This window comes from Sorex fumeus, unplaced genomic scaffold (genome assembly GCF_029834395.1).
Source record: "Sorex fumeus unplaced genomic scaffold, SorFum_2.1 ptg000074l, whole genome shotgun sequence".
NCBI lineage: Eukaryota > Metazoa > Chordata > Mammalia > Eulipotyphla > Soricidae > Sorex > Sorex fumeus.
This window is the reverse complement of record NW_026606131.1, coordinates 374,665-401,374: the sequence shown is the minus strand read 5'-3', so window position 1 is coordinate 401,374 and position 26,710 is coordinate 374,665. Positions and strand designations below refer to the sequence as shown.

The 26,710-nt window shown below is 52.3% G+C and overlaps 1 protein-coding gene across 2 annotated transcripts in view; it reads left to right on the top strand.

Moving 5' to 3' along the window:
* The first annotated feature begins 14,828 nt into the window (after positions 1–14,828).
* Positions 14,829–26,710, top strand: part of COP1 (COP1 E3 ubiquitin ligase) — an 87,427-nt gene continuing 75,545 nt past the window's right edge. For both annotated transcript variants that reach the window (XM_056130165.1, XM_056130164.1), the window contains exons 1-3: positions 14,829–15,333; positions 23,567–23,626; positions 25,898–25,995. In XM_056130165.1, coding sequence (XP_055986140.1) covers positions 14,954–15,333; positions 23,567–23,626; positions 25,898–25,995 — 538 coding nt within the window. In that variant the 5' untranslated portion in view covers positions 14,829–14,953. The remainder of the gene's footprint in view (positions 15,334–23,566; positions 23,627–25,897; positions 25,996–26,710) is intronic.

Sequence of the window (26,710 nt, the reverse complement as noted above, 5' to 3'; positions counted from 1 at the left end):
CAGGGTCTACTCCTGGCTCTGCGCTCAGGAATTATTCCTGGTGGTGCTCGGGGTCCTTATGGGATGCTGGGGATCGAACGTGGGTCCACTGCATGCAAGGCAAACGCCCTCCCCACTGTGCTATCGCTCATGGGTTTTTGGTGTGTGTGTGTGTGTGTGTGTGTTTTGGTTTTTGTTTTTTGGGTCACACCTGGCGATGTTCAGGGGTTACTCCTGGCTCTGCACTCAGGAATCACTCCTGGCAGTGCTCGGGGGACGCTATGGGATGCTGGGAATCGAACCCGGGTCGTTCGTGTGCCAGGCAAACGCCCTCCCCGCTGTGCTATCGCTCCGGCCCCTCTCCCTGGATTTTAAAGCTCTGCCACCTTGATGAGTTGTCAAGTTGGCATAGGACAAGAAGCCCCTTGGCGGTTCCATATCACTGTTCATGCTTCTCGCCTAACTGGGTCATCTGCTGGTGAAATTCCCCCCCTTCTTCGACTCCAAACATCACCTTTTGCCCCGTTAATCTGGGGTGGGGGGAGGTGCTTCCCCCTCACCTCCCTGGCCCAGATCATCATCATTGAAGTTTGAACTTTCTAACCTGATTGCTACACTTGGCCCCTAGCATGGTCCCTGATGGGAACAAGTTGTGTAAGTGCTGACTTTAGGGGCTGGAGCGATAGCACAGCGGGGAGGGCGTTTGCCTTGCACGTGGCCGACCCGGGTTCGATTCCTGGCATTCCATAGGGTTCCCTGAGCACCGCCAGGTGTAATTCCTGAGTGCAGAGCCAGGAGGAACCCCTGTGCATCATCAGGTGTGACTCCCCGCCCAAAAAAGCAAAAAAAAAAAGGGGGGGTTGGAGCAATAGCACAGCGGAGAGGGCGTTTGCCTTGCACGTGGCCGACCCGGGTTCGATTCCCAGCATCCCATAGGGTCTCCTGAGCACTGCCAGGGGTAATTCCTGAGTGCAGAACCAGCAGTAAACCCTGTGCATTGCCGGGTGTGACCCAAAATGCAAAAAAAAAAAAAAAAAAGTGCTGACTTAAAGGTTCCAAAACAAAACAGACACGGGAGAAAGGAGCTGTAACAAGCCTCAAGCAAGTCCAGTTCCGCTTCCCTCCGCCCCAGCTCTTGTGGCATTTATAACCTCCAAAAAGATGGGAAGTTGGGGCTGGAGCGATAGCACAGGTGGTAGGGCATTTGCCTTGCACGTGGCCGACCCGGGTTCGATTCCCAGCATCCCATAGGGTCCTCCGAGCACCAGCCAGGAGTGATTCCTGAGTGCAGAGCCAGGAGTCAGCCCTGAGCATCCCTGAGTGGGACCCAAAAAGATAAATAAATAAATAAAAGCCCGGCAAGCTACCGAGAGTATTCGATATGCCAGACACAGTAACAACAAAGTCTCCAATGGAGACGTTACTGGGCCCACTCGAGCAAATAAAATAAAAATGATAATAATAATAATAACAAAAGGATGGAAAATTTATTTGTTAGAGTTCCACCCGTCAATGCTCAAGGGTGACTCCTGTCTCTGCGCGAAGGAATTACTCCTGGCGGTGCCCGGGGGACCCTATAGGCTCCTGGGAATCGAACCCGGGTCGGCTACGTGCAAGGCAAACACCCTCCCTGCTGTACTATCTATCGCTCAGGCTCCAGAAAATTCACTTTTGCAGCAGGTAGGGCGTTCGCCTTACAAGCGGCCAACATGGCCGACCCGAGTTCGATTCCTCCGCCCCTCTCGGAGAGCCCGGCAAGCTACCGAGAGTATTCGATATGCCAGACACAGTAACGACAAAGTCTCCAATGGAGACGTTACTGGGCCTGCTCGAGCAAAATATGTTTCAATCCTTCTGAGAGGCCTAAATTGGATCTTCTAACTCTAGACATGTCACCATGATCTTTGAAAAGAACCCAACCATTTTGTTTGTTTGTTTTGGGGTCACACCCAGTGATGCTCGTGGTGCTTCCTGGCCCTGCCCTCAGGAATCACTCCTGGTGGTGCTCGGGGGAGCATATGGGAGGCCGGGGCTCGAACCCCAAACCCAGGCACGTGGCAAACTCCAGTGAACCAGCATCACAAATGTTTGGCTTTTGTCCTCTTTGTCGAGATCTTATTTGTTTTAATTTGTATTTATTTTTTTTAATTGAATCACAGTGAGATACACAGTTACAAAGTGGTTCACTATTAGGCTTCAGTCATATCATGTTCCAACAACTATTCCTTCACCAGTGCACTTTTCCCATCACCAATGTCCCCAGTTCCCCTCCCATCCCACCCCTACCTCTGTGACAGGCACTTTTCCCCTCTCTCTGTCTCTCTCTGTCTCTCTGTCTCTGTCTCTCTCTCTCTATATATATATATACATAATACACACACTCAAGTGGGCGCCAGTAATGTCTTCATCTGTCCCAGCCCTGAGATTTTAGCAGCCTCTCCTTATTCGTCTTTCCCAACACACACACACACACACACACACACACACACACACACACACAATCTCCCCATAACTTTTTATTACAATTTTTCTTTTGGTTTTGGGAACCACACCTGGTGATGCTCAGGGCTGACTCCTGGCTCTGCACTCAGGGATCACTCCTGGCAGAGCTACAGGACCATAAGGGGTGCTGGCGCTCGAACCTGTGTCCCCTGCGTGCAAGGCAAGAGCCCAGCTTGATGCACTATCTTTCTGGTGTCTATGGTCCACCCACCATTTTTTTTTCCTTTGGGCAGAAGTTACTCCCAGCTCTGTGCTCAGGGTCACTCCAGGGAACTGCGGCATTAATGATGGAATCCCCACATTCCACATGCAGGAACTTTGCTCTCCAGACCTTTGAGCTACCTAGGTTTTTTACTCCTTTATTTTCTACTTTGTTTGCAATTAGAGGTCACCCTCAAAGACTCTGAGCCTCTCGGAGAGCTCGGCAAGCTACCAGCTACCGAGAGTATCCCGCCCGCACGGCAGAGTCTGGCAAGTTACCCGTGGTGTATTCGATATGCCAAACACAGTAACAAGAATGGGGCTCATTCCGCTGACCCTGAAAGAGCCCCCAATACGGCAGCATTGGGAAGGACGAGTAAGGAGAGGCTGTGAAAATCTCAGGGCTGGGTTAAATGGAGACGGTCCTGGTGCCCGCTTGAGCAAATCGATGAACAATGGGACGACAGTGATACAGCAACAGTGATGCAGTGATTTTCTACTTAGGAATTCTTACAGCCTTTATAGTAAAGGCCTTTCTCCTTTATTTTATTTTGGTGCCAGGGGTCAAACCCTTGGGCATAAAAAGCAAGTTCTCTATTACTAAGCCTTGTCTTCGGTTTTTGGGCTGGAGCGATAGCACAGCAGTAAGGCGTTTGCCTTGCGCGCAGCCGGCCAGGCAGAGCCGGGTTCGATTCCTCCGCCCCTCTCAGAGAGCCCAGCAAGCTACCGAGGGTATCTCGCCTGCACAGCAAAGCCTGGCAAGCTCCCCGTGGCATATTCGATATGCCAAACACAGTAACAACAAGTCTCACGATGGAGATGTTACTGGGCCCGCTTGAGCAAATCGATGAATAACGGGAGGACTATGACTGTGACCGTCTTCGGTCTTAGTAACAAGGCACATTTGTAAGGATAAGATTCACTCAGAAAAAAAAAAAAGAAACCTCCCTGTTAACTCAGTTTCTTTGAGAGTAGGTATTTCAGCATCACTGCAAAGACTAAACAAGAACCAAAATATTCTCTGTGACGCTGAAGATCTCAGGGAAGGCAGGGGGAAAATGTTGGCAAGTTAAAAGAAAGCAGAAAAAAAAGAGACCTAGGGGCTCAAGTGATAGTACGGTCTGTAGGGCATTTGCCTTGCACGCGGTTGACCCGGGTTCGATTCCATCATCCCATAGGGTCCCTCAAGCACCCCCAGAAATAATTCCTGAGTGCAGAGCCAGGAGGAACCCCTGAGCAACGCTGGGTGTGATCCAAAAAGCAAAATAAAATAAGATAAAATATTAATATTTGAGCTTTCCTCCCCGCCCCGACCAGGGCTCCAGCAGCCGAAGACCTCCAGGACCAGCCACCACCATGCTGAGACCACTCTCCGCACACCTGAAGGTACTGGAAGAGGGACAAAGCCACGCGGGTTCCGGGGCCGAGACCTCCAAGCCTACTCGAATTGGAGTCGAGCATCTTCCACCCAGATCCTCCAAATTCCAGTAGGCGGGGGTCACACCCACCACCTGGCCCCCTGGCGCCGTGTAATCCCATCAGCGGCCAAGACTCAGAGACTATAAAATCCAGATCCCGGACGAGAACAGTGCAGTCTGCTGCCCCCGCGCCTGGGTGTTCCTTCCCGGAGCCCCTTGGAGGGGAGCGGGTTGAGCTTTCCTCCCCGCCCCGACCAGGGCTCCGGCAGCCGAAGACCTCCAGGACCAGCCACCACCATGCTGAGACCACTCTCCGCACACATGAAGGTACTGGCAGAGGGACAAAGCCACGCGGGTTCCGGGGCCGAGACCTCCAAGCCTACTCGAATTGGAGTCGAGCATCCTCCACCCAGATCCTCCAAATTCCAGTAGGCGGGGGTCACACCCACCACCTGGCCCCCTGGCGCCGTGTAATCCCATCAGCGGCCAAGACTCAGAGACTATAAAATCCAGATCCCGGAACCGCGCGGCCGCATTCGCGGCCTCGCGACATCTTATCAAAACTTTTTTTATGACATCTTATTGTCTCATTCCTACTTTGGACAAACTTGCAGGCTATCGAACGTAGCCTGCCCACAGGGCAGAGTCTGGCAAACTCCCCGTGGCATACCAAATATGCCAAATACCAGTAACAATGATGGGTCTCATTCTCCTAAATAGCCTTGAATATAATCTCAGGGCTAGGATGAAGGAGACGTTACTGGGGCCTGCTCGAGGCAATCGACGAATAACAGGATGATGAAATGAAATGAAATGAAAATATTAAAAAAAGAGGCCTGTGTTCAAGCGTTAAAACGATTCACCATGTTATTGAATCGAAACCAAATTCACTGATATATTACCGAGACCAAAAAATGATAAGTCAGATAGGCGTTATGCAAAAGAAAACTCAGTTTTATTAATATGATACAAGACAAAGAAGAATGATTAGAAATGGAGACACAGATGATGATAAATTCCAGGAAGGAGTTGGCGCAAAGTTCAACTCCAGGTGGTTAATGGCTGCGTTTAAAAAATAGATGAAGCCAAAGTGGAGGGAACTTAAGAGGCAGACAAATCTCCGATCAGAAGCAGAAATATCAATTTCCTCTTTAATGTCTAGAAAAAAAAAAAAGATCCAGGAGCATGCAGAATCACTTGAATCACTTGAAATGCAGTTACGTGGCTGCCCAGCGCATCAACTCTAGAGCCTGTCTGGAGTTAGACTGACGGGCATGAGCCTGGAGCCTAACGCTGTATCCCTGTATCACTGTCATCCCATTGTTCATCGATTTACTCGAGTGGGCGCCAGTAACATCTCCGTCCATCCCAGCTCTGAGATTTTTAGCAGCCTCTCCCTACTCGTCTTTTCCAACCCTGCCGTATTGGAGGTTGTTTCGGGGTCAGGGGAACGAGAACCGTTATTGTTACTGGGGCCTAACTCAGGGACATACATTGAATTTCTATATGCACGTGCTTACAACCCCAGGTTCATGTTCTCTCAAGGCAGAACTCTAACAGAAACTAGAGTCAGGAACCAGAGTGATCACCCAACACCATGTGCTCTGCGTGTGTGTGGCTGACTCCGGTGTGATCCCCGGCATCCCCTAGGATCCCCTGAGCCTCTCCAGGTGTGAGTCCTTGAGAACAGCTGGTTGTGACCCCCCCAAAATCAAAGCAAACCATATCCCAAAATACATGTATAGTTTTATATAGTTATAATATAGTTCGAAAAGCCACCATTATATATAATATATATTATTTATTATATAAATATGCATTATTTAATCACTTCATCACTTAACTTCCCGTTAGTCGTCGATTTGCTCGAGCGGGCGCCAGTAACGTCTCCATTTGTCCCTGTCGCGTGCTAGTGTAGCCGAATGGCATCTGTTCGCTCCAGGAACATGAAGGGCCTCAAACCGATCGTTCATGATCTTGACGAAGAAGTCTGACCATTATTGCTGGAGCGATAGCACAGCGGGTAGGGCGTTCGCCTTACAAGCGGCCAACATGGCCGACCCGAGTTCGATTCCTCCGCCCCTCTCGGAGAGCCCGGCAAGCTACCGAGAGTATTGGATATGCCAGACACAGTAACAACAGTCTCCAATGGAGACGTTACTGGGCCCGCTCGAGCAAATCGACGATCAACGGGAGGGCCTTTACCTTTACCTTTTTACCTATTATATAATATATTATTTATTATATAAATATATTATTTATAATATATGTTATATATAATATATATTATTTATATAATATATTATTATATATAATAATATATCACATATAATATATAACATATATATTATATAGAATATATATTATTTATAATATATTATATATGTCAACTATTATGTAAAACTATATAATTATTGGACTGGAGCGATAGCACAGCAGGTAGGACATTTGCCTTACATGTAGCCAACATGGTCGACCCGAGTTCGAGTCCTCCACCCCTCTCGAAGAGCCCGGCAAGCCACCGAGAGTATCTCGCCCGCACGGCAGAGCCTGGCAAGCTCCCCGTGACGTATTCGATATGCCAAACACAGTAACAAGTCTCACAATGTTACTGGGCCCGGTCAAGCAAATTGATGAACAACGGGAGGACAGTGACAGTGAGATAACTATTATATATGACCATTATATAGTTATAATATCGTTCGAATAGCCACCAATGCTTGCAAATAAAACAATGAACTTTTGTGTTTGTTTTGGGGCCGAGCTGGCAATGTCAAGGGCTTACTCCTGCCTCTGCACTCAGGAATTATTCCTGGTGGTCCTTGGGGGACCATTTGGGATGCCAGAGATCCAAACCTGGGTGCAAGGCAAGTGCCCTCCCTGCTACCAACCAACTTCTCAAGCTGCAAGATTTGGTCTTGGTTCTGGGCAATGACCCAGCTTCCTAAGAGCACTGGCACTGAGTTCTTTAACATGACACCAGGACAGGCGCCCACACATGTCCTCTCGGTGGTAACAGGGCACTTCTGCGCCATCTTTCTTGCCATCAGGAGTCCACATTTATGACTTAACTCCTTCCAAAGCCGCAACACTAAGTGTGCCTACGAGTTGAAGCGAGTTGGTGTTCCTGCCTCTCTCCATCAGGAAGAATGAATCACCTCCAGGGATGGAGCAATAGCACAGAGGGTCGGGCGTTTGCCTTGCACGCGGCCAACCCGGGTTTGATTCCCAGCATTTCGTAGGGTCCCCTGAGCACCACCAGGGGTGACTCCTGAGTGCAGAGCCAGGACTAACCTCTGTGCACTGCCGGGTGTGACCCAAAAAGCAAAAAAAAAAAAAGAATTACCTCCAACTTTGAGGCTTTTCTTACCAGAATGGAGGTCCCTTCCACGCAGTTGACTTGGGTTCGATGCCTTTGTCTATCTCGGAGAGCCCAGCAAGCTACCGAGAGTATCCTGCCCACATGGCAGAGCCTGGCAAGCTCCCCGTGGCGTACTGGATATGCCAAAACCAGTAACAATGATGGTCCTCATTCCCCTGACCCTGAAAGAGCCCCCAATATGCCATCGGGCTACACTAGCAAGTGACAGGGACGAATGGAGACGTTACTGGTGCCTGTTTGAGCAAAGCGATGAACAATGGGACGATAGTGATATATATATATGTATATATACATATCTTGTTTAAAAACCAAACAAACCAAAGAAGTATATGGGTTTATTTGGTTTTTAAACAGTAATTAATTAATAAACAATATTAATAAATATTAAATATTAATTAATCATTAGTATTAATTGATTTTTAAATATTAAAATTTTCCCCCTTCCCCACCCTTTCCAGATGGGGTTACAGTTATGAGAAAACTGGGGAGTCATGCATGGGCCATCTATAATGACTATTTTTCAGTGTCAGTTAGAAAAAAGCCCACCTAACCGGACCCCCTGTTTCCTACTCCCTGGAATCCCTCAGTGTACACATGCTTCATAGCAAAAGGGACCTCTTTGGTGGAATTTGGTGACATGAGGACAGGGCTGGAGCGATAGCACAGCAGGGAGGGCGGTGGCCTGGCACGTGGCCAACCCGGGTTCGATCCCTGGCATCCCATTGGGTCCCCCAAGCACCGCCAGGAGTGACTCCTGAGTACAGAGCCAGGAGTCAGCCCAGAGCATCGCTGGGTGTGACCCAAAAAAGCAAAAAGCAAAAAGAAAAACAGGGTCAAGTGATAGCACAGCGGGGAGGGCGTTTGCCTTGCACGCGGCCGACCCGGGTTCGATTCCCAGCATCCCATAGGGTCTCCCGAGCACCGCCAGGAATGATTCCTGAGTGCAGAGCCAGGAGGAACCCTTGAGCATCTCTGAGTGTGCCCCCTACCCCCCCAAAAAAATAGAGAACACATGCACACAGATACACACACAAAGAATAGAGAACAGAGGTATTGGGAGAGAAGCACCCAGGCAGGCTGGTGATTGGGAGACTGAGTCAGCCACCGCTGTACTATCACTCCAGCCCCATTTTTTTATTTTCTGGTTTTTGGGACACACTAAGGGATGCTCAGGTTATTCCTGGCTCTGCACTCAGGAATTGCTCCTGGCAGTGCTCGGGGGACCTTATGGGATGCTGGGAATCGAACCCGGATCGGCTGTGTGCAAGGCAAACGCCCTCCCCGCTGTGCCATCGCTCCAACCCCATTTTTTTTTTTATTTTTTAGTCTTTGGGTCCCACCCAGGGATGCTCAGGGCTGACTCCTGGCTCTGCACTCAGGAATCACTCCTGGCAGTGCTCACGGGGGGACCCTATGGGATGTCAGGGATCGAACCCACGTCATCTGCGTGCAAGGAAAACGCCCTCCCCGCTGGACTATTAATTACTTTGACTCTGGTTTTAAGTTTCTATCCCTGTGGCTCGCACATGCTTGTCCCTGGAAGTTATGGGATCCAGCGACCTGGGAAGGGACAAGAGGCTTGAGTCCAGATGCCTCCTTCAGTGTGAGGCTCCACCCCCCCACCCGCAACTGAAATCTTTCTAAATTCTGCCAGGGGCTAGGAATGCATCTCCCCCCTTTTTTCTGTTTCTTGGTTTCTAGGCTTTGGGGCTGCACCCGTTGATGCTCAGGGCTGACTCCTGGCTCTGCACTCAGGAATCACTCCTGGCTGGTGCTCAGGGGACCTTATGGGATGCCGGGGCTCAAACCCGGGTCGGCCACGTGCAAGGCCAACGCCCTCCATGCTGTGCTATCGCTCAAGCCCCACCGGTCACTTTTTTGGGGGGAAGGACCATATCTTCCTCCACACAGTAAGCACTTGAGAACGAGACCAAGGCTTTCAACGAGGCCGCAGGCTGGAAGCTCGTGTATGCGATTTATTTTTTGTATGTCTGTACGTCAGAGACTATAAAACAAAGCTCCCGGAAGTGTGCGACCACGTGACCTCTTATAGTCTAGCCCACTGATGTACCCAAAGCAGTGCATGTGTGTTTGGTTTTATTTATTTATTTATCTTTTTGCTTTTTGGGTCACACCTGGTGATACACAGGGGTTCCTCCTGGCTCTGCACTCAGGAATCACCCCTGGCGGTGCTCAGGGGACCCTATGGGATGCTGGGAATCGAACCCGGGTCGGCCGCGTGCAAGGCAAATGCCCTATCTGCTGTGCTATTGCTCCAGCCTCACGTGTTTGGTTTTAACATACTTGCTTACATTCTCTTATATACATCCTCCGTCCCTCTCGGAGAGCCCAGCAAGCTCCTGAGAGTATCCTGCCCGCACGGCAGAGCCTGGCAAGCTCCTTGTGGCGTATTCGAGATGCCAAAAACAGGAACCAGGATGGGGCTCATTCCCCTGACCCTAAAAGAGCCTCCAATACGGCAGCGTTGGGAAGGACGAGTACGGAGAGGCTGCTAAAATCTCAGGGCTGGGACGGATGGAGACGTTACTGGCGCCCGCTCGAGCAAATTGATGAACAACGGGATGACAGTGATACAGTGGTGTCCGTTTTGGGGCACACCTGCCCGTGCATAGGGCTCACTCCTGGCGAGGAGGAGAGGGGAGCTGAGTCAGCAGGAGGCAAAGGTCACCAGCTCTCTGGCCCCAAGTGCAAGTTGTTTTGCATTGGCCATGATGCAACGGAGTCCAAACCTTCATGGGCCAGGACTCAAAGCCATGACTCATTCTCAGATGCGGAACACTGGGATTGGAGCCAACGGCTTTGCTGCCTTGACTTGTGTTTCGAAACTGGGGAGGAGATAATCCAAGTTTCTGCTGTTCCCACTGATAAGCGCCCAAGTGAAGTTGATGAATCGACTTGACAGTTTGGTGTTCAGGACTTAGCACTGTCGCAGTGTCCTCCCGTTGTTCATCGATTTGCTCGAGCGGGCACCAGTAACGTCTCCATGGTGAGACCTGTTGTGACTGTGTTTGGCATCTCGAAGACGCCACGGGGAGCTTGCCAGGCTCTTTGAGTGGGATGGAGGAATCGAACCTGGGTCGGCTGGGTGCAAGGTAGAAACACCCTACCCGCTGTGCTATCGCTCCAGCCTGTCCAGGACTTAATGGAATGAAAAAGGAACAGCAACAACAAAAAAAAAAACCACCACAGGCTTGTTGTGTCCGAGTGAAGCAAAGTATCTAAGAACGATCAGATTTATTTAGGTCAGATTTTACCATTGCTGTGGGTAGTTTGTAGAAATGCGTCACTGTCCTCCCGTTGTTCATCAACTTGCTCGAGCGGGCCCAGTAACATTGTGAGACTTGTGGCTGTGTTTGGCATCTCGAAGACGCCACGGGGAGCTTGCCAGGCTCTGCCATGCGGGCGAGATACTCTCGGTAGCTTGCCGGGCTCTCCGAGAGGGGCGGAGGAATCGAACTTGGGTTGGCCAGGTCGGCCGCATGCAAGGCAAAATTTATTTTGGAGTTTGGTTTTAACCACACCTGCTGGTGCTCAGGGGCTACTCCTGGCTCTGCACTCAGGAATTACTCCTGGCAGTGCTCGGAGGACCTTATGGGATGCCGGAGATCGAACCCGGGTCAGTCGTGTGCAAGGCAAACGCCCTCCCCGCTGTGCTATCGCTCCAGCCCCCAAATGTGATGCATGTTGAACCATTTCTCTGGCCCTTGTTTTAGCTCCTTTAGTGGTTTCCAGTGTAGCCCAGTAGAAATCAGGGGGCTGGGGAGATGGCGCAGGTGTGAAGCTCCTTGCCTTTTAGATGGTTCCCTCCACGTGATCCCCAGCCACGTGAGCGACCCCTTGAACACAGAGCCAGGAGTAGCTCCTAAGTACCACCGGGTGTGGCCCCCATGTCCTCGTACCCCTCCTGAATTTATTTATTTATTTATTTTGCTTTTTCGGTCCCACCTGGCAATGCTCAGGGGTCACTCCTGGCAGTCCTCGGGGGACCCTATGGGATGCCGAGGATCGAACCTGGTTCAGCCGTGTGCAAGACCAACACCTTCCCCGCTGTGCTATCGCTCCAGACCCCCAGACAAGGATTCTGATGCATCATGACACCAGCGTCCATGGCCATGTCCTTGGGACTGAGCCCCTGGGTGGCGAGTGTGGAGGACCTGGAAGAAGGACCCGCAGGCTTGGTTGTGTTAGCCCTGCAGGGGGGGCCTTGGGGAGAAGCATTCAGAAACAGACCCTTCTCCTTTGGGACCCCCGGGACATTCTTTTTTTTTTTCCTGGCCTTTTGGGTCACACCCAACAGTGCTCAAGGGTTCCTCCTGGCTCTGCACTCAGGAATCACTCCTGGCGGTGCTTGGGGGACCCTATGGGATGCTGGGAATCGAATCTGGGTCGGCCACATGCAAGGCAAACGCCCTCCCCGCTGTGCTATCGCTCCAGCCCCCTTCTCCCTCCTTAATTTCTCTCTTCCTCCCTCTCCCTCTTCCTTCCCTCCCTCCCTTTCTCTCATCTATTATTATTATTATTATTGCTTTTTGGGTCAGACCTGGAGGTGCTCAGGGGTTCCTCCTGGCTCTGCACTCAGGAATCACTCCTGGCGGTGCTCGGGGGACCCTCTGGGATGCTGGGAATTGAACCGGATGCCTGCAAGGCAAACTCCCTACCTGCTGTGCTATCTCTCCATTCCCCACCCCACCCCCACCTGAATTTAGCATGCATTCTTTGATAATGTTCTTACCTCCCCTCCCTCCCCATATATATATATATATATATTTAAAGACTTTATTGCTTGGGTCACACCCAGCGATGCACAGGGGTTCCTCCTGGTTCATGCACTCAGGAATTACTCCTGGTCGTGCTGGGGGACCATATGAGATGCTGGGAATTGAACCCAGGTCAGTTTGTGTGCAAGGCAAACGCCCTACCTGCTGTGCTATCACTCCAGCCCCCCATATATTTTTTAATTACTCCGTAAGCTTCCTGAATGTAAGAACAAGCTTTCGGTTTGGTTTGGGAGTCATACTAGGTTATGTCAGGATCCAGCTTGGGTTCTTTCACATTCAACACCTATATTCACCCCAGGCAGCCAAGCTCTTGAGTCTTGAGTCTGTACTGTCGCGCTCCAGTAACGGCTCCATTTGTCCCTGTTGCCTGCTAGTGCAGCCCAATGGCATCTGCTCGCTCCAGGAGCACGAAGTGAGACTTGTTGTGACTGTTTTTGGCATATCGAATACGCCACAGGTAGTTTGCCAGACTCTGCTGTGTGGGCGGGACACTCTCGGTAGCTTGCTGGGCACTCCGAGAGGGACAGAGGAATCGAACCTGCGACAGCCGCGTAAGAGGCAAACGCCCTACCCGCTGTGCTATCACTCCAGCCCTACTATTGCTCCTGCCCAAGGCAGTCGGTAAAGTGTATTTTTTTTTATATATTTCTTGACCTCTTCCTTGCCAGATACAGATCTATGTATATATAATTAAATGTTGGAACAAATACTCATTATATTCATTTACTGATCATTCATTGATCATTTTGTGGTGGCGATAGCAATAAATTGATCATTTATTGATCATTTTGTAGTGGCGATAGCACAGCAGGTAGGGCGTTCGCCTTACAAGCGGCCAACATGGCCGACCCGAGTTCGATTCCTCCGCCCCCTCGGAGAGCCCGGCAAGCTACCGAGAGTATTCGATATGCCAGACACAGTAACAACAAAGTCTCCAATGGAGATGTTACTGGGCCCGCTCGAGCAAATCGATGATCAACGGGAGGGCCTTTACTTTACTTATTGATCATTCACAGGATCGATATGATCCACAAATATTACATTCATTTATTCATCAAAAAATGTTTGGATAGGGCTGGAGCGATAGCACAGCGGGTAGGGCGTTTGCCTTGCACGCGGCCGACCCGGGTTCGATTCCCAGCATCCCATAGGGTCCCCCGGGCACCGCCAGGGGTAATTCCTGAGTGCATGAACCAGGAGGAACCCCTGTGCATTGCCCGGTGGGACCCAAAAAGCCAAAACCCACGCGCCGGAGCAACTGCACGCACGTGCCAACCCGGGTTCGATGCCCAGTGTCCCCCTAGGGCGTTCCCCCCCAACAAAACCCAATCGAGGTTTTTTGCAAAAAGAACCTCCCGGTGAGCAAAATGCAAGGGACGTCGCACGGGGGCCCCGAACTCGCGACCCCGCGATCATGGACTTGCAGCGGCCTTTCTGCGCCCCTGGGCTGAGCCGGGAATGCGGCTCGCCTCACGCATGCGCCGTGCGGCGCCGGGCGGCGGTTGCTGGAGGGGCGGAGGAGGGGGGAAGAGGGCGGTTGCGCGTGAGCAGTGGCGGCGGCCCGCGCCGTTCCGCCTCCGTCTCCGCTCCGCCACGCCCCTCGGCCACCCCTCCCTTCCGTTCCGCTTTGCCTCCAGCCCTTCCACCCGCTCCGCGTTTCGAGGCATCAGGCGTGCCAAAGAGCTCCTGAGAGAGCCGCCGAGGAGCGCGAGTGTGTGTGTGTCTGTGTGTGTGTGTGTGCATGCGTGAACAACGGGCGCGGCGGCGTGTGTGCCGCGTCCGAAGTCGTCCCCACTCCCCGCTTTCCTTTCCCTTCCCCCGCCCCGCCCCTTCCGCCGCTCGCGCAGGCGCAGGCGCACGGGCCCGCCCCCGGCGCGTGGGGATTGGCCGCGGCGGGAGGCCCGGCGCGTCTTGATTGTCTCGGCTCCTTCCGGGCCCCGCCCCTTCCGCCGTTCGCGCAGGCGCAGGCGCACGGGCCCGCCCCCGGCGCGTGGGGATTGGCCGCGGCGGGAGGCCCGGCGCGTCTTGATTGTCTCGGCTCCTTCCGGGCCCCGCCCCTTCCGCCGTTCGCGCAGGCGCAGCCGCACGGGCCCGCCCCCGGCGCGTGTGGATTGGCCGCGGCGGGAGGCCCGGCGCGTCTTGATTGTCTCGGCTCCATCCGGGCCCCGCCCCTTCCGCCGTTCGCGCAGGCGCAGGCGCACGGGCCCGCCCCCCGGCGCGTGGGGATTGGCTGCGGCGGGAGGCCCGGCGCGTCTTGATTGTCTCGGCTCCATCTGGGCCCCGCCCCTTCCGCCGTTCGCGCAGGCGCAGCCGCACGGGCCCGCCCCCGGCGCGTGGGGATTGGCCGCGGCGGGAGGCCCGGCGCGTCCTGATTGGCCGCGGCGGGGAGACCGGCGCGCTCTGATTGGCTGCGGTGGAGCCCCGGGCGGCTGCGGCGGCGGCGGCGGCGGCGGCCTGGGGAGCGGTCGCGGCTTCTGCTTCTTTTTTCCCGACTTTCGGCCGCGGCGGGCGGCGGCCCGAAGGCCACTGAGGACCGCAGCCAAGCCCCCCGCCCCGAAAAGCCAAAGCCAAGCCAAAGCGCCCCCGAGCGGCCCCGCCCGCTTCCTTCCGGGGCGCGGCGGCCGCGGCGATGCTCTGAGGGCGGCGGCCGCGCGGGCCCCGCCGGCCTCGCCATGTCCGGCAGCCGCCAGGCCGCGGCGGGCTCGGCCGGGACCAGCCCCGGCTCGTCGGCCGCGTCCTCGGTCACTTCCGCCTCGTCCTCGCTCGCCTCGTCGCCCTCGCCCCCCGCCCCCGCCGCCGCCGCCGCCGCCGCCGCCTCCGCGCTGGGTCCGGGCGCGCCGGCGCGGCCCGTGCTGGTGGCGCCCGCCGTGTCGGGGAGCGGCGGCGGCGGCGGCGGCGGCGGGGCGGTGTCGGCCGGTCCGGCCCGGCCCAGCTGCGCGGCCCGGCCCGGCGGCGGCGGCGGCGGCGGCGGCGGCAGGAAGCGGCCGCTCCTGGCGCCCCTGTGCAACGGGCTGCTCAACTCCTACGAGGACAAGAGCAACGACTTTGTGTGGTGAGTCCGCGGGGGAGGGGCCGTCCCGGTCTCGGTGCACGCCCCGGTCCCGGTGCACGTCCCGGTTCCGGTGCACGACCCGGTTCCGGTGCACGTCCAGGTCTTGGTGCACGCCCAGGTCTTGGTGCACGCCGAGGTCCCGGTGCACGTCCCGGTCCCGGTGCACGGCCCGGTCCCGGTGCACGACCCGGTCCCGGTGCACGACCCGGTCCCGGTGCACGTCCCGGTCCCGGTGCACGACCCGGTCCCGGTGCACGCCGAGGCCCCGGTGCACGCCGAGATCCCGGTGCATGTCCCGGTCCCGTTGCACGCCCAGGTCCCGGTGCATGTCCCGGTCCTGGTGGTGCACATCCCGGGTCTCGGTGCACGCCGAGATCCCGGTGCACGCCCAGGTTCTGGTGCACGCCGAGGTCCCGGTGCACGTCCCGGTCCCGGTGCACGCCGAGGCCCCGGTGCACGACCCGGTCCCGGTGCACGCCGAGGCCCTGGTGCACGACCCGGTCCCGGTGCACGCCCAGGTCTTGGTGCACGCCGGGGCCCCGGTGCATGTCCCGGTCCCGGTGCACGACCGGTCCCCGGTGCACGACCCGGTCCCGGTGCACGCCGAGGTTCTGGTGCACGCCGAGATCCCGGTGCATGTCCCGGTCCCGGTGGTGCACATCCCGGGTGTCGGCGCACGCCCGGGTCTCGGTGCACGCCCCGGTCCCCAGTACACGACCCGGTTCCGGTGCACGCCGAGGCCCCGGTGCATGTCCCGGTTCCGGTGCACGCCAAGGTCCCGGTGCACGCCGAGGCCCCGGTGCAGGTCCCGGTGCACGCCCAGGTCTTGGTGCGCGCCGCGGTGATGCGAGGGGCGTGAGAGCGACCCCGGCTCGCTTGGGCGCGGGTAGCGTGCAGCGTCCAGGGGCCCCAGTGAAAGTGACCTGGTGAGTTTCACTCACGGGGACCTGGCGGGCGCCCTGCTCTGCCTTGCAAGTCTGGGGTCGATTTTTATTTTTATTTATTTACTATCATTATTATTGTTCTTTGGCATTTTGGGTCACACCTGGCGATGCTCAGGGGTTCCTCCTGGCGCATGCACTCAGGAATCACTCCTGACGGTGCTCGGGGGACCCTATGGGATGCCGGGAATCGAACCCGGGTCAGCCAGCCGTGTGCCAGGCCAACGCCCTCCCCGCTGTGCTGTCGCTCCAGCCGCTGGGGTCGATTTTGAAGGCCTGTCTGGCGTGGGGATTCCTCTCTTACCCGCCCGCCCTACACCCCCAAACCAAAAAAATCTGGGCACTGGGAATTTGCACCCTTCAGCTGCGGGGGAGCTGGGTTTGTTGCAATAAACATTCCCCAGGTGCCCACGGCCTGGGGGACCCCAGCATCTTGGCCTCGGTGGGCCCAGAAGTGCTCGTGGCAGGTTCCCCAGCTCCTCCACGGATGGACAAGGGGCGGTAGGGACCCTGCTGGGGGTGTTTGGGGCTCGGGTGGCTTGTGTGTGTCTGTGTGTGTCTGTGTGTGTCTGTGTGGGGTTTTTTTTTTTGCTTTTTGGGGTCACGCCCCGCGATGCTCAGGGCTGACTCCTGGCTCTGCACTCAGGAATCACTCCTGGCAGTGCTCGGGGGGCCTTATGGGGATGCGGGGGATCGAACCCGGGTCGGCCGCGTGCCAGGCCAATGCCCTCCCCACTGTGCAATTGCTCCAACCCCTTGAAGTCTTTTTTTGTTGTTGTTGTCATTGTTGTTTTTACTTTCTGGGTCCCACCTGGGGATGCTCAGGGGTTCCTCCTGGCTCTGCACTCAGGAATCACTCCTGGCGGTGCTCGGGGGACCCTATAGGATGCCGGGGATCGAACCCAGGTCGTCCACCTGCGAGGCCAACACCCTCCCCACCGGCCTGTCGCTCAGTGGGGTTTGCAATCCAGCCCCTGTCCCGATGCCGACTCGAGTTGGCCGCGCTCCTGGGAGCCCACCCTGCGTTGGGGGGGTTTTGCCCCTGGAGGAAATTGTTTCGGGCCGTGGTCTCCGGGCACGGGGAAAGTCGGTCTGTCCTGTCCCTCTTGGGGACCTTGTTTTCTCCTATCACCGGGCGGAGGCGTTAACCTAGAATAGGGCTGAAGTCCGGCGGGGGAAAGTTGATTGGATTGAGTTTGTAGTAGCTGCCAACCAGAAAGTGTCTTTTCTTTTAAGCTCTTGGCTTTGAAGGTTTTTTTTTTTCTCTCTCCATTCGGAACCAGCCCGTTTCTCGGGGATGCTCTGGCGGGGCCTTAATCATGCTTGTTCCTTGTAAATAAAGCAGCAAAGCAGCTTGTGGTTGGGACTTAAGCGGTCTTTTCTCCTCCGTCAGGGCATGTTATAGGATAAAATAGAAGCGCAGAAAAGTGAAGGGGCCGGAGCCGTAGCACCGCGGGGAGGGCGCTTGCCTGGCACACGGCTGACCCTGTTTTGATCCTCGGCATCCCATAGGGTCCCCCGAGCACCGCCAAGCGTGACTCCTGAGTGCGGAGCCAGGAGTCAGCCCTGAGCATCGCCAGGTGTGGCCCCAGCGTTTCGACATGCAGGAGATTGAAAGCAAACAAACACGAGCATCCATAAAGATGCAGTGAAATAGTGTAGAAGAGGTGGAGTGCGGCACACTTGTCATCCACCTGGCAGTCCTCCCTGGAGTTTCATTGCCTACATTTACCATACGCTGTTTTGGAGGGAAAAGTAGAAGCAAATGGCACCGGGTTTTTTTTTTTTTTTTTTTGGACACGATTATTAGTGTGACTGTATCACATTGTTTCTTAGTTGGGGGCCATCAGGCCTCTTGTAACCCCCCGGGTATTGCATGGGTACCTGTTACTGTTACTGTCTTCCCCTTGTTCATGGATTTGCTCCAGTGGGTGAGATACTCTCGGTAGCTTGCTGGGCACTCCAAGAGGGGCGGAGGAATCGAACTCTTGGCTGAATGCAAGGCAAATGCCCTACCCGCTGGGCTATGGCTCCAGTCCCACAGGTGAGAATTGTCAAGGGTCGGAGGTTAGCAGGAAAGAAGTCGTAGGAAAGGAACCACGGTCAGAAAAAGTTTGAACAACATCGGTATCGATAATTCTGGGTGTGTGTGTTCTGAGGGGGTCCAGTGAGTCTCGAAAGATGCTAAATACTTTCTGAGAATCACATTGGTCCTTCTCCCCACCCCGTCCCCCTTCCCTGATGGGCCTGGTTGAGTTTTTTCAGAATTCTTCCGTGCAGATCTGTTTCCCCCAATTTCCAAGCTAAATTCGATTTGGATAAACTTTTGCAGGTAAGATAAGAGACGAGGCCAGGCCCCAGCCAGCCTTTCCGTTTCTAACGGACCTTGGCTCATTGATCTTGTGGACATTAAGGTCATACTGTGGACAATTCCAAATTCCTCGATGCCTTTCCGTCTCAATGAGGGCGATGTTTGAATAATGGTGGTGGTGGTGACTTCTTTTTATTTCTTGCTTTTTTGGGTCCCACCCGGCTATACTCAGGGGTTCCTCCTGGCTCTTCACTCAGGAATTACTCCTGGCGGTGCTCAGGGGACCCTGTGGGATGCTGGGAATCGAACCCGGGTCAGCCACGCACCAGGCAACGCCCTCCCCGCTGTGCTATCGCTCCAGCCCTGAATAATGGTGGTGGTGACTTCTTTTTCTTTCTTGCTTTTTTGGGTCCCACCCGGCGTTGCTCAGGAGTTCCTCCTGGCTCTTCACTCAGGAATTACTCCTGGCTGTGCTCGGAGGACCCTATATGGGATGCTGGGAATCAAACCTGGCAGCGTGCAAGGCAAACGCCCTCCTGCTGTGCTATTGCTCTGGCCCCATTTTCTGGGTTCTGGGTGACACCAGCTATGCTCAGGACTCACTCCTGGTGGTGCTCAAGTGTATGTTAGAGCCAGGACGAAAATAGGATCAGCCCATTGCCCCCTGTGCACATAGTTCATTTTACCCTTCGAATAATTCTTTGAAGTTCCGTAGAACATCCAGTGTCAACATCATGCTGACAAAGTTCTTGTCCCATAAAGATAGAAAAAAAGACACTTTTTCCCCACCTAGAACAGCTGAGGGTAGAAATGTGGGCATGAAACCCTCCAAGCCCCCGTTTAATGCTTTCTCGGGGTGGAACGAGATAGTGCCCGGCGTCTTGTGTGGGAAGACCGCTGCTTCCTAGTTACTTGAGCCTCGTCGTCGTACTCGCCCCTGTGTCCCCCAGAGCACTTGTGGGACTTGGAGACCGGGTGGGCTGCGTCGGTTGCAGATTCTTCCCTGCTGGTGATGGTATCGTGATCCTGTCATGGAGCACTGGAGCACTGTCCTCCCGTTATTCATCGTTATTCGAGCGGCTCAGTAACGCCTCCCTTGTGAGACTTGTCGTTACTGTGTTTGGCATCTCGAATATACCATGGGGAGCTTGCCAGGCTCTGCCGTGCAGGCGAGATACTCTCGGTAGCTTGCCGGGTTCTCCGAGAGGGACGGAGGAATCGAACTCGTGTCTGCCGGGTCGGCCTCGCGCAAGGCAAATGCCCTGCGCTGTGCTCTCGCTCCAGCCCAGACCTGCCTTAAAGTCAGACGCCCCATTTTCAGTATCATGCATTGCTCTCTCTTGATTTATTTAGTTGCAGAACTGATAGGAGTTTTAGGGGTTTGTGGTTTTACTTTAGTATGACCACTGGAATTATTGTCAAGTTGTTGTTAGTTTTTTTTTTTTTGATCATACCATAATTTTTTAATTACAGTTTTTTAAAGGAATCAGTGGGAAAAGTAGACAATATTTGCAAGACCATGTGAACAGAGATAGAAAGTCAAAAAAAAATTAACAAGAAATGCACGAACACAAGTTGTTGTTAGTTTTAACATTTTAATCAAAGATCTTTTTGTCTGTATCATAGAGTGTATTGAACTTAAACTTGAATAAGTCTTTGATATGAGAAAGTCATCTTTTTACCCAAAGATCATTTCTTTTACACGATCACCTAACTCCTGTCTCCTCGTTAGCTTTGTCGTCAGTCTGAAATCATCTTTCCTGCAACCCCCAGTCATTTTCTCGAGCAGAAAGAAGTAGTTCTGAGTCACTTGTAAGGCCTCGTGGGAAAGTGCTTCTCATCTTCCTGATAGGCTGACCTGCATTCATCGACGTAGCCCCTAATAAATCAGCGGCTGCTCGCTCCTGTCAAGCTATTAATCAAACGAGGCTCTTTTCCGAGGGCCTCATGATTCCACGTGAAGAGAGACTTTGGTCACACCGTCGCTCCATCCTGGCATCCGCTTTTCTTAGGCCGGCGGCAGATGCGAAGGGCCCTTCCGAACTCACTTGTCACAGACTTAAGCATCTCACGGGGTGGACGTCACCCTTCGTCGTTTGTAGGCCTAAGAAGGAAGCCCGCCAGCTGTTCCTTGCTTTTCTAACCATCTCCACAAGCTGCCAAAGAGTGAAGTAGAACGGGAGGGAGCATCGAACCTGCCACAGTAAGAAAAATTGAGGGAGACTTGCCGACAGCCTTAGACATCACTTTTGCATGATGTGTGTCTGACGGGTCTCAGGGTGAAAACTATTTTGCTTTTGTTTTTTTTCCTTTTTGGGTCACACTCGGCAATGCACAGGGGTTGCTCCTGGCTCATGCACTCGGGACTCACTCCTGGCGGTGCTCGGGGGACCCTAGGGGATGCTGGGAATCGAACCCGGGTCGGCCGCGTGCAAGGCAAACGCCCTCCCCGCTGTGCGATCGCTCCAGCCTCGTGAAAACTCTTTTGAAAGTTCTGAAGTATGGGATATGACCCTCCCTGTGTTAGTTGCTAAAAGTCAGTTGAAAATCTGATTGGCCTTTTGGGACCCGTGGGAGCTGATGCATCGTGCTCGGTGGAGTGCTTGGCTTGGCTTTTGGATTTGGCGCTGCACCTGGTGTTGCCAGGAATTGGATCTCGGTCCCAGTGCAAAGAGTGGGCTCAGCCTCTTGCGGCTCTCCCCGGCCCCGTGTGGACTGTGAAGGCAAAGTCAGTACCGAAAGAAACTTCTGAGTCCCGCAGACTGTGAGAACACCACCCAGGAAGTTCCTTGAAACTCCGTAACTAACCTTGTGATCATTCTTTCGCTTCACGCTGAGGAAGATGATGCAGCATCCACAAGTTTCATTGGGTTCTGGCGATCAATTCAGTGGCGGGTCATTAAGCGTTATTGTCAGAAGACTCGGGGTATCAAGTGGTCGAGAACAGAAAGCGGGTGCTTCTGAAGCCGAATAGGGAAGCCGGTTGAATTCTTGTCTGTAAGTTGAGAGGAAGGTGCTCGTGCGGGTTAGGGTTCATTACCCAAGAATGGGCTCATTCCTAGCTACCCCGCCCCTCGTGCTCCGAACTGATAATGGGCCTTATTTAGATTGTTGATCAGATTCCTCTAAGAACTTCTGTGATTAACTACTTCTAACTACTTCCTTAAACCTTGTTACTCTAGACGGCAGCTTCTTAGTTTGAATCATTATTTCAGCCTTATGTAACCCTTTCCCCAGAAGACTTCTAAAGTTTGGGGTTCCTCTTGGCTCTGCACTCAGGAATCGCTCCTGGCGGTGCTCGGGGGACCCTATGGGGTGCTGGGAATCGAACCTGGGTCTGTGTGTGCCAGGCCAACGCCCTCCCTGCTGTGCTCTCGCTCCAGCCCAGACTTCTAAAGTTTGGAAGGATTTGACAGAGGAATTAATCATTTCTGTTAATGGTGGTATTGTACGTAATAAAATATTTCTAAAAAACGCCTAATTTTGTTTGGCAATCTAAAAAGCCCTTGTTTTTCCCCCATCTTCGCCTTCCCCTTGTCCTCCTTTCTTCCCCGTTCCCTCTTTCACCGCCTCCTCTCTCTCTTTCCACGCTGAGAGAACGGCCCGTCTTCTCATCATACCCTCACCTGCATTAACTGGCCTTTCAATTTTCCTAATTTAGTTTATATGTAGAGAAAGGGGCATTGTTACTGATTGGTAGGGATAAAAATTGTGTTTTTGATTTTACGGTTTGGATCCCGTATTTGTCTTTGTTGTGTGTTTTATCCAGGGGAACCGTTTTTCTAAATCAAAAGAGTACATGAGGTAATTAACGGTGATATTGGTGAAAGAACAGGTAGACACGGTGTAATGGGAACGGCATAGGGCACCCAGACATAAATGTGGTCAGTTGTTCTTTGTCAAAGGAACAGAGCCAATACAGTGAAGGAAAGAGTTTTTTCTAAAAATGTGGCTAGATCAGCTGGATGTCTGTGTACAGAAAGATAAATCTAGACCCAGACACTTCGGAAAAATTATCTCCAAATGGTTTGCTGATCCCTTCTTATACAAATACTAAAAGGATCACTGAGCAAAAAGGGTTTGATTTTTTTTTTTTTTACATTTTTGTTCTGTGAAAGACATTGTCAAGAGAATGGAAAAATGAGCTGTGGGTTTGAAGAAAATGTTTGCAAAAGGTATACCCGTAAGGACTTATCTAAAATACACACACACACACACACAAACCTCGATTGCATGAGAACAACTTGATTAAAAGTGAACCGAAGATCTCAGCCCAAGAAGATAATAGCTGGTGAATTGGGCTATTGAAAAATCCGTATCATGTCAGCAGGGAACTACCAGTCAAAACTCAAGTGGGATCCAGCCCCTGTTGGCCCAGTCAGTGCAAAGCAAGTGTCCTACCCACTGAACTGTTCTTCAGCTTTGGATTCATTTTATTTGATGTCAGAAATAAAATGCAGAGAGGCTGTCAGATGTGAGATTTAGCTGAGAACTCCAAAGTTCTGCCATTGTTGATTATTCTTTTAAAAAGGGGGCAAATTACAATATTAGGGCCATTTGAATCAATTCCTTTAATTGATTTTTAGAATTTGGTTGTTTGGACAAGTTTTTACTAGTAAAATTCCCCAAAATTCATCTTGCTCGAAGAAATGTGCTCTTTTGGGGGGGGAGAGGGGTGGTCACACGCGATGATGCTGAGGGGTTACTCCTGGCTCTGCACTCAGGAATTACTCCTGGTCTTGCTCAGGGATCATCTGGAATGCCAGGGACCGAACCCAGGCCGGCCGGGTGCAAGGCACATACCCCGCCTGCTGTCCTATGCCTTCATCCCCAGAGATGCCCTCTTTTATTCATGGAAGGTTGAGGATCCTTCGCTGCTGTGTACTGAATGATTGTGTTGGTGTTGGTATTGGTCTTTCTCAGTTTGTAAGCACTCGAAAAAAGTTACTGATCATTTTCCTGTTTTCTATTTTCTTTTTAGCCCCATCTGTTTTGATATGATTGAGGAAGCATACATGACGAAATGTGGCCACAGCTTTTGGTAAGATGATTCTGTTTTGTGAAATAGTCTTGTACACACATGTAGTCAGTGAGGTTATGTTTTTAAGACTCATTGTTATTATCCTGCAAATTGTGTTATTCCTTTACCTAGTGAAACTGTTTTCTTTCTTTTTTAAAAAAAAATTTTTTTTTTTTTTTGCTTTTTGGGAACACCGGCAATGCACAGGGGTTGCTCCTGGCTCTGCACTCAGGAATGACTCCTGGCGGTGCTCAGGGGTACCATATGGGATGCTGGGGATCGAACCCAGGTTAGCTATGTACAAAGCAACCGCCCTCCCCAGTCCCGAAACTGCTTCTGAGGACTGTTGAGGATCAAACCACATTGTGTAGGCTTCCCTTCCCTGAGGCTCACTCCTGGTGTTGACTGTGACAGAACCTTAACATTGACAGGATAGTAAGTTTACAGCAGGGAACCGGCCTGCTAAATACTTAGGTTTACGTAAACCTTTTAGAGGAAATTGTGGGGTGCTGGGTTAATGAGAGAAAAGCATGAAAGGACCCTGAACTCTCTGGCAGGATCTGTCAGGGGCTCCATTGAGCTGATTCAGAGTCGGAAAAGGACGGAAAGGATGGAAAACTCCGCTCTCTTCTTTCGTGCTTGGCTTGATGTTATCTTTAAACTACGGCATGCCACAATTTGTGTATTTAGCATTGTAGCTGCTGGAAAATCTACATGAAACAGAACTGACCGTTTTTAAGTCGGGTCGTGTTTTCTAAGTATATTCACATTGTTTTGCAAGGTGTCTGTGGATCGCTTTTATTTCGCAAAATTGAAGCTGTGCTTTTCATTTCCGCAGTGCCGGTCTCTGTCCATCCTCCGTTCTACGTGCTCTTTCTACAGATTTAACTATTCTAAAACGTGAGGTGCTAGTGTGGAGGGAATAGAGCTGTCTGTTTGTCCGTCGGGGGACATTTCCTTGGCCTCCTTATTAACCCTTGTTAATATGCTGCTTTGAATATGGGTGTATGAATATCTCTTTAGACCCTGCTTTTGCTTTTACTTTTTGAGGGTTATATCCAGGAACAATTGCTGGATTTTTTTTTTTTTTTTGCTTTTTGGGTCACACCGGCAGTGCACAGGGGTTGCTCCTGGCTCTGCACTCAGAAATTACTCCTGGCGGTGCTCAGGCGACCCTATGGGATGCTGGGAATCGAACCCGGGTCGGCCCAAGGCAAGCGCCCTACCTGCTGTGCTATCGCTCCAGCCCCACGATTGCTGGATTTTAACACTGATGATAACACGTTTTTTGTTTCAGCTGCTCTCTACGGTTTCACTACTATTTTACATAGGCAGTTTTTATAATTATTTCTTCACCAACACTGTTTTTAATAACAGTAATCATCCTAATGGTTATGTGATCTGATACCGATTTTTAATTCCTTTTTCTTATTTGGTTTGTGGTTGGTATATTCTATTTGTAATTAAACGTTATAAATTAGTCTTTTGGTATATTACTTTAGCCTTAGTGTGTTTTTTTTTTTTAATTCCTCTAGTTTGGGTCACACCCAGTGGTGCTCAGGGCTTAGTTGTGGCCCCACACTCAGGAATCACTCCTGGCAGTGCTCAGGGGACCGTAAGGGGTGGCGAGGGTCAGAACTGGGTGGCTGTGTACAAGGCCGTTAAACTACTGCTCTGGCCCCTAGGATTTCTGTTGTGTTTTGATAGTCTTTCTGTTCTAGTTTACATTGAAGTTAGCTTAGGTCTATCATTTTATTTCATTTAATTTTTATTCTGGGGCATTCGGAACCACACCTGGCGGTGCTCCGGGCTTATTTCTGGCTCTGTGTTCGTGGATATGAGTTGGGCATCAAACCGGGGCTGACTTCATGCTAGGGAATTGCTTTGACTCCTGTATTATCCGTCTGGTTCCCAGTGAGTCGGATTTTTTCGGGGGGCTGGAATGTAGGGGCAACACCCAGGCAGTTCTCAAGGCTTACTCTTGGCTCTGTGCTCAGGGACCACTCACTCCTGGTGGGGTTATGCACCATTTAAATTGCATGCATTTAAAACTCTGAACGTCCTTGGTTTTTCTATCTAGTAGATTTGTTTAATTATAACGTATTATCATAAACTTGATTGAATCAGTGCCCTGTGAATCTGGTTTATCATGTAAAAATATCAGCTGGGAAGAACTTTGTCGCAACTACAGCGGAGAAGAGGACTTGACAACTAATAGGCATTATTTTGTGACCAGCTAATCAGTCTGTCACTTGTTTCATCAAACCTATTTTCTATTTTCTTTGCTCATAGCTACAAGTGCATTCATCAGAGTTTGGAGGATAATAATCGATGTCCCAAATGTAACTATGTTGTGGATAATATCGACCATCTGTATCCTAATTTCCTGGGTGAGTCTTTGGAATGATCTTTGTATTTTTTGAAGTAGTCTCTCCCCCAAAGTGTACGCTGGCAATAATTGATTCAGTGGACCTAGCTTAGAGGTAAGCAAATCTGTCTCTTTTGACTCACCAGGGTGCTTTTCCCAGTCTTCCTAGGTTGTGACAGAAATTCTATACCATATGTTGTTAGTACCATATGATAATTATTTTTAAGCTTCCAAAAAGAAGAGACACCACTCTTCCCCAGATGGCTGGACAGAATGTGAGATCGAAGGAGCCGCCAGAGGTCTGGAACGCCTCCCCCACCCCCCTCTGACGCTCTCTCCCCCCTCCCTCTCCCTCACTTCCCCTCTCCCCCCCTCCCCTCTTCTCCCCGCCCTGCCTTGCCGTCAGTGCTGCCGCATGGGCAGAAGAGAGAAGCACCAAATGATCGGGAAAACGACTCAGATCTGGGACGTCTGCTCTGGGGGCCGGGAGGATGCGATCAGAGGCTGATCTGGGGAGGTGACGGGGAAAGTTTGGCAGTGAGAAAGACGGTCGTTGCCCGCAGGACTCCGGAGCCACGGAATGGATATTGTGGACGTCTAGGCAGAAAATCTGGTCAGGGAGCAGATGTGAGGGTGGGGGGGATGTCACATCTGGTGGTGCTCGGGAATTCCTCTGTACCGTCACGCCAGACCCATAACATACAGCGATTCTGCATGTTGAGACGTTTAAGATGATG